Consider the following 11,856-nt stretch of genomic DNA (forward strand, 5'->3'; position numbering starts at 1 on the left):
TATACATAATAATAGTATATTTTATTACTTAATTAGTTAAGTAGTTTATACCACCATTAATTCAGTACACACTTTTTTAAATACTAACAAAAAATACAATAATAAAAATTACAAACTTAAAAATATAAAAAACAGGTTGAGGCTGCAACAATGATCAATTTTTTCACCTATGACCTGCACTAAAATATGAGCAGTTATCAGAAACTTTAAAAGGATTAATATATACTGTAACTAATGCAGTTTCATTATTTAAATCTGTGTAGGTAAACAAAATAATGTTTTAGGAGCGAAAAAATATTATACAAAACTACTTGGTCAGGCATACTAAATTAGGCTTAAAAGTAATACACATTAAAACTACACACAACACACTTTAAAAAATACAAAAATACAAAAATAACCTACTAAACTAATCTATTAACTAAATTATTTAGCATTATTCTGCCACTCATCAGCTCATCTTGGTTGCTGGAAATGGGTCCAACCCCCACACTCGGTTCATCACCATCCTCTTGTTGCTCAGCCATATTATTAGGGGGAGGTAATTTAGCATCCAGTGCAATATTGTGCAGAACACAACATGCAATAGTTACCTCACTGGCAACACGAGGATGGTAATGGAGTGTACGATGCTTCAGCAAGCATCTCCAACGAGCCTTCAATACACCAAAACATCGTTCAATACAATTGCGTGCCTGTAAATGGCGTGTAGTGTACACCTCTGCTCGAGAACCTGGTTCGGCATTTAAAATTGGTGTCATCAGCCACGCTCTCTGTGGGTATCCAGAATCACCTTAAACAAATAATGTAGTTAAAGAGCTTTATAAATTATAACTCCAATATTTTTATGATAAATATGTAGAAGTAGGTAGGAATTAAATGATTTACCTAATAGCCACGTCAATTCACCATTTTCGTGAAGTCCACGCATGTATGGTTCCACTTCACTGGATGACCATATGAAGGAATCATGCGTGGCTCCACCATATTTTGCATTGACATTGATAATCTTTAAATTATCATCACATATCTGAAAAAAAAAAATTAAGTTATAAAAAATATTCTATTTGCAGTTGCTTTGTTATTTTGTTTTAATGAAACATGATTAAAAACAATGCTTACTAACTAATAATACATATGCAAAGAAAAATAGCTTACCATTTGCACATTTAAGGAATGGTATCCTTTTCTGTTAAAATAATTCTGTTCATCAATGTGGGGTTTTACAATTGATATGTGAGTGCAATCTATGCATCCAATTACCCCTGGCAATTGAAATTTCCTTTGAAATCTGTAATTAGGTACATTCACATTTTATAATCAAAGACAATTACCTACATAATTATATTAAACATATTATAATACAATTGTTAAAAAGACTTTCAAATGAATTTGTCATAATATTTTGTAAACCTTTAAAACATTTAGAATTGAACAGAAACAAACATTTTGTGGTATAATAGAATTGTTTGTGACTACAATAGCAGCAACCTTCTTCAATGCAAAGGATTATGTTATTTATTAAAATTGTACAAAACATTGAAAGTTTTTTTTTTTTATGTCAGAGCAAGCAACTTAAGCATAAGAAATAAACACTTGCAACATAAGAAGTGTTGCAGGTGCTTTGCCGGCCTTTTATGGACAAATAAGCTCTTTTCTTGAAGGCCCCAATGTCGTAGTTGTACATTGAAAGTTATAAATAAATTAATAAAAACACTTACTCTTGTCGAATTCTTGTTCTTTCTTGGTGTGTTTGAGGGAAAACTATCCATTTTTTCACTATCCGAGGACTGTTGAGTGCCTCCACAACTTGCCTAATGCATCTACTTGTAGTGCGTTGTGGCAAATGTTGTGTGACACCCACAATTCTCTGATAGGATCCCGTTGCGAAGAAACTCAGAGCGCAAAGAACCTACGAATATAAGTAGAATTAGGATACGTAATATAGGTACTTAGTAGATATGCACAACACATGCCTTTCATTGGGCATTTAAAATATCGGACATCACTAATAATTATAAACAATCGCAGTGAAGAAACTGTGGATTACCTTTACTTCCAAAGGAATTTCTTTAGTCCCCCGTATGTTTGTTTCGTTACGTAGGCTGCAGCAAAGCTCGCTAAAAGTTTTTTTATTTAACCTAAAACGCTCCTGAAACAATTGTTCCGGCATTTCATTGATTGTCTCTAAACTCGGTCTGGACGCATTTCTTTTTTGGCGCCTGAGCCAAAGTTCTTCATCGTGCGCAGCTTTTAAAAGTCTCAAAGCGTGCATTTTATGAAAACTAAAATTTTATAATCACTAAACACAACACGAAACTTCGACAGCTGATTATAAAATCGCCATTTTGTTTCGATTTCTACAAGATGTTATAGCGTACGCTAGTTATCGAACGCCCATTGGCGTAGTCTCCTGTCAAAAGTGCCACTTGGCTAAGCATTTGTATGGCGCCTGTCGTATGACTTAGGTACCTAACGTTTCGTCACGTTTCGTCTAATAGAATAGAAAAACATTGCCACTTGGCTACCAATTTTCGTTTCGTTACGCTGGGTCACGTGACGTATCTCCAGCTTATGTCAATCTCATACATTCGTTTATCTATTCTATCAAACGCACTGACTAAGGAATCCTATGGACAGGGCATATTGTTCTATACAAACAACTGATTATACAAATATCATGCATTTCGATACCGAAATAATAAAACTAATACTGTCTCTTTCTAACTAATGAATATTCTGATATGTGAAAAAATATGACTATACGTCAGTCAGTGCTAATTCTATACCGCTTGACATTTGAAGTTAGCTCAAATACCTACTGTGGCCGGTCGCCATTTTATGTTCTCGTTAATACGATGTACATGCTCTGTCATTGCTCCGTAGTAAACATTGAAAAATATTGAATATTTTTGTGATTGTGACAAACATTTGTGTCTAAAACATATAGAGTGGTCAAGGACAAATAGTGGCATAATGCCAAAGCGCAGTATTGTGAGATGTGGCTCCGGAAAGAATGAAAACCAGAAAAGTTTGTCTTTGCACCGGTATGTATACGTTTTGACTGAAATATTAGTTATTTCTTTGCTGATTTAGTTATTTTCATGTATATTGAATTAAGGAGTATTCACAGACTATGTTCAGTGCAAAATTGTTACCAAATATAGCTTTATTTTGTATATTTTCGTTCTAGTAAAATAATGAATTTGGGTGCTAGTGATGGCTTATAATATCGACATCAGCAAAATGTTCGATGATGACGTGCGTCTCCCAAGGCTGTGTCATTAATCTTAAGAATAGTTGCTTTGGTGAATACACTTCCAAAATAACAAATTAATTTTGCCAAGAGCAGCAGAAGGAAAAATAAAACACTTAAATTTACCTAATATGAATTTTAACTTAAGTAAGATTAATCGCTTTTATAGTACCTACTTTAATTAAAAATGTATTTATAAATAAGTCAGGTCAGGACTAAAATTATAATAACCTAAATATTCATTTTTTGAAGGTTACCAAGAAGTGAAAATAGAAAAGGAGAATGGTTAGAAGCAATTGAAACTGAAAATATCAAGCCAAATGTAAAGGATATATCATAGTACATTTCCCAGAAAGTGCTTTCAATAGAACAATGGATGTGATTAGTCTGCACGATGATGCTACACCAGTATGTCTGCCGCTGCATTCACACAGGGTGAGGTTTTTATCTGTAGACACGTGATGTCTTCCAATTTACTTTTGGTCTTTTTATTTAGATTTAGGGCTGTCATTTATAATCTAACGTTTCTCCTATTTTGAAGGAGGCCTGTGAACAAACTGAGATGGTTTTATATGATTTTTTGAGTACAAACTTGGGTGATATTTGGTTGTTGAAATGTTATTGACTGAGGGAAAGTGCAATTTACTTTAAATACATGGGGTGTTTTAAGTTATTTTTCTATTCTTTATAAATTTATATATATAAAGCATTTGAATGCCATAAAACCAAAAATATAAATTCAAATTCCGCTATTGTAAGCCCTAATGTTGATATTAATTTCAAACCATCAGCATTGCCCTTTTAATTAAAATGTATTGCATTTTAGTTTAAATGTAAAGTGAACAATGCTAGTTAATGTAAACTGTGACATTTCATTTCCAGGTACCAGTTGAGCCTCAAATCCCGAACTCAAAAATGAACAGAGTGAATCCGAGTGCATCCCAGGCTGCACAAAATAGTTTAGCTCTATAATTTTCTCTGTTATTATATATTATTGTTTTTTTGTCTTATTATTTATAAATAAATAAATTACTGTATATTGTGTTGTTCATCGTAATAAAATACTATTATATACCTGTATTATTATATATGTTGTTTCATTATATTACATTCCTCAAAACTGAAATTACCAAATTGTAAGTCTACCGTAATCCTTATATCGAAGTCAAAATTGAACTGGATTTATCAAATTATACAGCTATCTTGTCCTGCGAGGTTGCTGGTGTTTTACAAGTAACCCTGTATAGGTGTTACCGTCACGAGCAGCCATCGCCATACTTAATTTTATTAATTGGCATTGTCATTTTTTCCATTTGTAATTTTACGTCTATGTTTTGTACAATAAAGTTAAAATAAATAAAAAAGAGTGTGTGTTTATGTACACGCGTTAGAAGTTACTTCTTTGGCGTATGGACAAAATACTAGAATATACAACTTGAACATAGTTATCAATTTTCATACCACCTAGAACTTACTTCATGCTGTTAATTTTAGGTGTCGGTGTGCGCGCGCATCGTAAAAATTCACTCTCACTATTTTTCTCCACCGCGCCAAAACAAATACTTATAAATTCAAAATAAATATATTAATATTATTTTTATATCGATAAACATAATAATGTTTATCGATATATTCTCGGCACTAAACACCGCCATGTTTTGTTACAAGCATTATGGCGCCGGCCACACTTTTTTTGTAGGTATGTCACTTCCATGTGATTCCATATTCATTGATCAAACGTTACGCTAATAGAAAGCCACTTGGCTAGGGGGGCAGAGACGTTAGAGCGTTTTCACATTGTCCGGTCCGATATCGGATATCGGACGCCGATAGCCGATATCCGATATCGGAGGCTAAGTAAAATGTATGATTTACGTACCTGTCTTTCACATTGTCCAGTCCGATATCGGATATCGGAGCCAACACCGATATTCCCGTGAACTATCGGACGATAATGTTCAGTGTTACCAGCTCAATTTTCGAAAAGGTAGTATACCAACAGCAAAAAAAGCACTAGTTTGTGTATTTTCAGTCATTTCTAGGCGCTAAATGTAAAAAAAAAATCCTTTCATTTACTTTAAACCTTTTTATTAAGAAAACATTCATTTAAGTATTTAAAGGCATTAAAAATACGATTTATACGGGAGCTATTTTAATATCGTCCTATAATATACGGCAATTGGCTGAACTGAAGTAAACAAAAATATATTGTGTTCTTAAATTCAACCGTATCTTCGAAATATTAGTATCTTTTATCTTTATTTACTCATTCTGCCTCGCTCCTCCTCCTACTCGGACTACTGTTGTGCTGTAAGCTGTTTATTGTATTGTTGTCATTGAGTCACAGATTTAGTGCTTTGTTTTAGCGCCGATATCAAACCTGTATAATAAATAGCACATCTAAATAATATTAAGTAATTAATAATATCAAATCTTTTTTATATTTTACTTTTCCAGCTGTTTTTGAAGTCGGTTTCTTTATTGTAGTTATTTTTACTGTATGTACAACTACGATCTATCAGTTGATTTTTTTTAAATCAAACCCTTTTTATTGAAAAGAAAATTTACAATACGGCAATTTTGTTTAGTTTTCTCTAAAATTTCAGAATTAGAATGCGGCAACCCTTAGACTAAGGATTGGTCTCCGCGCGCGCGCTACGACTAGATACCGCTCCACCTAAAAACAATAGCTCCGTGAGTGCGGCAACTCAGTTCTGTAGTGTGTGTAAGGCAATTTGTAAGGACGCTAGTGTGTGTGAAGAATTGTACTGCCAGCTACATAAATTTTACCCCATAAATGGGAAATGGGCTATCTTGGAAAGAAGTTTGAAAAATATTTTCATTTCATTTTGGCCTTGCCGGGAATCGAACCCATGAACATGTGACTCAAATCCACTTGCGATGCCACTATACTATCACAAAGGTTTTTTAAAAGTAAAAAAGCAGTAATAAAAAAATAACATATGAGTCAGTTAAACAAGGTTAAACAGAAATAAATTATTGTTATTATCATTTTTTTTATAATATGCGTTAGTACCTAATAGTATTGAAAAAAAAAAAAACATTATGAATAAAATAAGTTCAAATTAAAAGTGTGTTTTTGGGATATGCAGTACGGCAACACTAAATGGCGTCGTATTTTCGTAAACAACATTTTCAAAGTACAGGTGAAATATCGAATAATACGATTATTCCTGATGTTACGTGATCCCAGTGTCTTTCTTATTATTTGTTGTATTTTTTTTAAACAGTTTTATGGCACAAACAGGCATTTTACTTCAGGTTTTGTCCAAAATCTTTAGAAACTATCGGTACACCCTCTCCACACAATGCTCGTGACACGACTGGCTCGGGTACGCCGATTTCGGCGTACTTTTAGTTGCCGCATTTTTCGAGTACGCCGGCGGTATCTAGTCGTAGCGTGCGCGGAGACCAATCCATAATCTAAGGCGGCGACCCTAAATTTTGTCAAGAACGCGCGGCGACTATTGAGCTTGTTTACTATTTTGGTTGTCATGGCTATATTATTATTAGTCTGTGGTACTATGTACATTGCGGAATCTGTGACTGTGAATTAGTTTAGTTTAATTTATTTCTGTTTAAATATTTGCACCCCCAGATATTAGGTAGAATGTACATATTATAATATATAAAGCTACACTACCACTCACTGACTCACTGACTGACATCGGTTTTCTCGGAAACTACGTGGAAAGTGGGGGGGATGTTGACGTGATCGTATAGAGGTGCGCCGAGTGACCAGAGGAAAAATATAGCGATCTTGATCATCTTCGAATACCAAGTGGACCCCTGGAGGTGCGCAAAAACGGTGCCACCTGGAGGGGGGGTGTCTGAACAAAAAATGCTCGGAACTGGTGGCGATTACCAGGGGTGGTGGAAAAATGGGGATTTTCGCGAAAACAAGATGGCCGCCGTACTTTGCCAAAATCGCCGTTTATGAATCCTTACGTCTCAAATTTGGCACACGTGCTCTGTTCGAGCCGGCGAATCGATCGGTGCCCCGTTCGAGTGGCTCCGGGCCCCGGTTTCCAACTTTCATACAACGCAAAATCCAACGGCCCGCGGAAACGGTGCGAGTTGGGTGGGGGGTCCCGGAACTAAAAATGATCACCACCCTGGGGCGCTACCAGGGAGCCATAGTGGGTCGCTCGATTTTGGAATTTTTCCATTTTTGGCGCAAACATAAAATCGTAAATTTAGACGAGGTGGTGAAATGGAGAAATACACCAATGACGCATTCGTACTCGCTTAGCTCCCAGGATATCCAGCAAAATCCGAAATCTTAAACTTTCCCTCATCTCTCGAAGACGGTCAACGGCCCGCGCAAACGGTAGCAGATACATCTGGGGTGCTCGAACTAAACTTGTAGTAGACCTCGAGCAATTACCACAGATAGTGAAAAAAAATCAAAATGGCGGAAAAAATGGCCGCCGCCATACAAATTCTAAAACGGCCATCGCTGGTCCGATCGCGCTGAAACTTGGCACAGGGGCTTAAATCGAGTCGCATATTAAGCTGGCATACTCATAATTGAGTTTCCATCGTTGGTTTCCGAGTTTCATACAACGCAAAATTTGACGGCTCTCTGAAACGGCGCGAGATAGGTGGGGGGTGTAGAACTAAAAAATGATCAGGAAGATGGGGTGCTACCAGGGCAATCGAGAAATTTCAAATTTGACGCAATTTTTTTTCAAAAATAGCCAATTTTTCAAAGCAAGATGGTGGCGCCGGTTACTTCACGATCGGTCTGAAAATTGACTTCTGTGCTTGAATCGGCCAGATTTACAAAACTGCATACTTAGAATTTCTCTCCGACTCCCGGTTTCCATTTTCCATACATCACGAAATTCAACGGCTCTCTGAACTGGTGGCAGGTAGGTCGGGTTCGCCGAAGTAAAAAATACTTCAAAACCAAAATTTTTTTTTTCGGAAATTTTGTATGGAAATTTCCATAGTAGGAAGGGTAATTGAATAGCATCGGCAAAAGACGGCACCGCGGGCTGCTTGCTGCCCGCGCACCGCGCAACTTCGAGGGTTGACAGCCTCCCGGAGTCGAAAATATTTATTAACTTTTGAACTACCTACCGCACGAGCCAAGCGAGCGAAGCGAGCGAGTCACGGCAGCTGCCAGCATAAATATTCAAATAGGTAGCGAGGAGCGAAGCGACGAGCGTGTTAGGTTAACTTTTGAACTACTTACCGCACGAGCCAAGCGAGCGAAGCGAGCGAGTCGCGTCAACGGCCGGCCTAAATATTCAAATAGGTAGCGAGGAGCGAAGCGACGAGCGTGTTAGGTTAACTTATGAACTACCTACCGCACGAGCCAAGCGAGCGAGTTGCGGCAGCGGCCGGCCTAAATATTCAAATAGGTAGCGAGGAGCGAAGCGACGAGCGTGTTAGGTTAACTCTTGAACAGTTTATTATGAAAAGTCACTGCCCGCTATCGATAAGACGTTTCAAAAATTTTACCAATATTTGAATAAGTAATTTATAAGCAGTTTAGGTAGCGAGGAGCGAAGCGACGAGCGTATAAGGTTAACTTTTGAACTACCACACGAGCCATGTGAGCGAAGCGAGCGAGTCACGACAGCGGCCGGCCTAAATATTCAAATAGGTAGCGAGGAGCGAAGTGACGAGCGTGTTAGGTTAACTTTTGAACTACCTATCGCACGAGCCAAGCGAGCGAAGCGAGCGAGTCGCGGCAGCGGCCGGCCTAAATATTCAAATAGGTAGTGAGGAGCGAAGCGACGAGCGTGTTAGGTTAACTCTTGAACAGTTTATTATGAAAAGTCACTGCCCGCTATCGATAAGACGTTTCAAAAATTTAACAATAATTGAATAAGTAATTTATAAACAGTTTAGGTAGCAAGGAGCGAAGCGACGAGCGTATAAGGTTAACTTTTGAACCTTTTACCACACGAGCCATGCGAGCGAAGCGAGCGAGTCACGGCAGCGGCCGGCCTAAATATTCAAATAGGAAGCGAGGAGCGAAGCGACGAGCGTGTTAGGTTAACTTTTGAACTACCTATCGCACGAGCCAAGCGAGCGAAGCGAGCGAGTCGCGGCAGCGGCCGGCCTAAATATTCAAATAGGTAGCGAGGAGCGAAGCGACGAGCGTGTTAGGTTAACTCTTGAACAGTTTAATATGAAAAGTCACTGCCCGCTATCTATAAGACGTTTCAAAAATTTTACCAATATTTGAACAATATTTGAATAAGTAATTTATAAGCAGTTTAGGTAGCGAGGAGCGAAGCGACGAGCGTGTAAGGTTAACTTTTGAACTACCACACGAGCCATGCGAGCGAAGCGAGCGAGTCACGACAGCGGCCGGCCTAAATATTCAAATAGCTAGCGAGGAGCGAAGCGACGAGCATGTTAGGTTAGCGAGTGAAGCGAGCGAGTCGCGGCAGCGGCCGGCCTAAATATTCAAATAGGTAGCGAGGAGCGAAGCGACGAGCGTGTTAGGTTAACTCTTGAGTTTATTATGAAAAGTCACTGCCCGCTATCCATAAGACGTTTCAAAAATTTAACAATATTTGAATAAGTAATTTATAAGCAGTTTCGACTGACTGTAGAATCGCTGTTAGCAGATGTTACAAATGGAAAGGAAATTCGAATGCATTTTCAAATGACTGAAGATTTCTGCCCTGGGATGCATCGCGGGCTGCTTGCAGCCCGCGCACTACGCTCCCTCGAAGGTGGACAGCCTCCCGGAGTGGAAAATACTTGAATGGGGAATTTATAAGCATTATAACGACTGATTGTGGAATCGCTGTTAGCAGAAAATTACAAATGGACTGGGAATTCTAACACATTTTCTAATGACTGCCCTATTGCTTCAACCCAGGGGCAAAAGGGGCTCGCGGGCTGCTTGCAGCCCGCGCACAACGCACCCTCGAAGGTCGACAGCATTCCAGAATAGAAAATATTTGAATTGGGAATTTATAAGCACTTCCGATTGACTGTGGAATCGCTGTTAGCAGAAAATTACAAATGAACTGGGAATTCTAACACATTTTCTAATGACTGCCCTATTGCTTCAACCCAGGGGCAAAAGGGGCTCGCGGGCTGCTTGCAGCCCGCGCACAACGCACCAGCTAGTTAGCACTATAAAATTGTAATAACAGCACCTACATTTGTAAATGTAATTTGAATTTGTATTTGCTAGTTTCGTCGCTTTAATACTGAGTTGAATTTTTTTTTTATTTTATTTGTATAAGAACATAACAGTCATACATGATTTAATATAAAAAAGTTCTAAAATTCACTACGACCACACAACATGTTCTAATAATAAAAAAAGAAAAACAGCATATAAAAAAACAAGCCTCACAATGAAATTGAATATTGAAACTAGATTCTGACTCTGCAGAGGGTACAAATCCATACTCCGCAGTCAGCAGATTAAACCGGTTTGAAAAACATCAGTTTATTTATTACTATTTATTTCATTTAAAATAAAGTTTATTTTTTGTAACACAAATGCATCCACTGTTTATTTTAATTCCCAATATATCTACTTTTCCAGTTTCTGGCAACACTCATGTTATCGGGACGATATTATCGGATAATGTGAAAGGGCAAATTGTGTCCGATATCGGATATCGGCTATCGGCTTCCGATATCCGATATCGGATCGGATAATGTGAAAACGCTCTTACTCTAAAAATCGAAATCTGACATCTAGAATCGAATGCATTGATTACTTGTGAATAAAAATCATCATAAATTAATAAATTCGATTGACAAATATTTCAAATCCGTATCGATTAATTCACTTTAATCGATGTTTTTAAGCAGGTTACCTCTCTTTGAAGATAAAATTGATAGACGTCAAATGTTGCCTATTAAATTGGCTCGACTATAATATTTCACTTGCATAAGTAAGTAATGCATTTACCAAAAATCGTAAATGATCGAAAACATGATTTTATACATCATTTTTATTTTAATACAGATTATAACACTTTTCGCTAAGGATGGTAACACTTATTTCTTGTGTCTATGGTCATTCGATGGATTTCAAAACGAACAATGTTGTTTATGAAAATTCAAAAAGTACGATACAATTGTGCGTTTGGTATAACAAAATATAGAATGTAGTTCAGTAAGAGAGCGCTGTTAGCATAATGTTCAAGCATCAGCGTCCGCGCCCTTCAGCCTGAGGCGCGCGAAGTCTTCGAAGATTATGTCGTCGTCTTGTTCTTGGCCATTTTCGTTTCTGTAAACAAAATTCGATATTAGTTTACGTATAGTGTAAGTATAGTGAGGTCTTAGATTACAAAATAAAAGACAGATGGAGCGTTGCCGAACTAAACCGAATGATTTATCGTCATTTTCAATAAAGCTATGTGTGCTGTCATTTCGCCGCTGCACTGTACGTATACGGTGCTTCTGTGTGCGTGTAATGTTACCAGATATTGAAAAATTTCCCAAATTTTTCCCCGACTACGGAAAAAAGAGGGTTATGTTTTTCGAGTTTATGTATGTATGTATAATATTTCTTTGACACGCCCTGCAGTATAAACCGTTGGACCGATTTTGAGTTGTGAGGTTTCATTGCAATCATCTGAATTATT

General features: G+C 37.5%; 1 protein-coding gene and 2 long non-coding RNA genes across 3 annotated transcripts in view; 1 reads left to right on the forward strand and 2 right to left on the reverse strand.

The window, feature by feature from the left end:
• Positions 1–2: 2 nt before the first annotated feature.
• LOC123691874 (putative nuclease HARBI1) lies at positions 3–2,610 on the reverse strand. Its single transcript, XM_045636461.1, has 5 exons — positions 2,051–2,610; positions 1,722–1,912; positions 1,159–1,291; positions 889–1,030; positions 3–793 (listed from the first exon to the last, which is right to left on the reverse strand). Exons 1-5 carry the CDS (start codon positions 2,273–2,275, stop codon positions 405–407), a joined length of 1,080 nt encoding a protein of 359 aa, XP_045492417.1. The 5' UTR covers positions 2,276–2,610; the 3' UTR covers positions 3–404.
• A 156-nt stretch (positions 2,611–2,766) lies between these two features.
• On the forward strand, positions 2,767–4,309 carry LOC123692347. Its single transcript, XR_006751520.1, has 3 exons — positions 2,767–3,047; positions 3,509–3,691; positions 4,139–4,309. It is a non-coding gene; the product is annotated as an uncharacterized LOC123692347 (long non-coding RNA).
• A 6,893-nt stretch (positions 4,310–11,202) lies between these two features.
• Positions 11,203–11,856, reverse strand: part of LOC123692427 — a 20,045-nt gene continuing 19,391 nt past the window's right edge. Inside the window, exon 3 of the long non-coding RNA XR_006751546.1 lies at positions 11,203–11,498. This is a non-coding gene — a long non-coding RNA (uncharacterized LOC123692427). The remainder of the gene's footprint in view (positions 11,499–11,856) is intronic.

This window comes from Colias croceus, chromosome 1, assembly GCF_905220415.1.
Source record: "Colias croceus chromosome 1, ilColCroc2.1".
In the NCBI taxonomy this organism is placed as follows: Eukaryota; Metazoa; Arthropoda; class Insecta; order Lepidoptera; family Pieridae; genus Colias; species Colias croceus.

Excerpts from the sequence above, each read along its gene's own strand:
- LOC123691874 (XM_045636461.1), bottom strand. The coding sequence starts at position 2,275 with ATGCACGCTTTGAGACTTTTAAAAGCTGCGCACGATGAAGAACTTTGG. Across the intron at positions 1,292-1,721 it reads AGAACAAGAATTCGACAAGA|ATTTCAAAGGAAATTTCAAT; the intron begins GTAAGTGTTTTT and ends ACCTAATTACAG. Across the intron at positions 1,031-1,158 it reads ATTCCTTAAATGTGCAAATG|ATATGTGATGATAATTTAAA; the intron begins GTAAGCTATTTT and ends TTTTTTTTTCAG.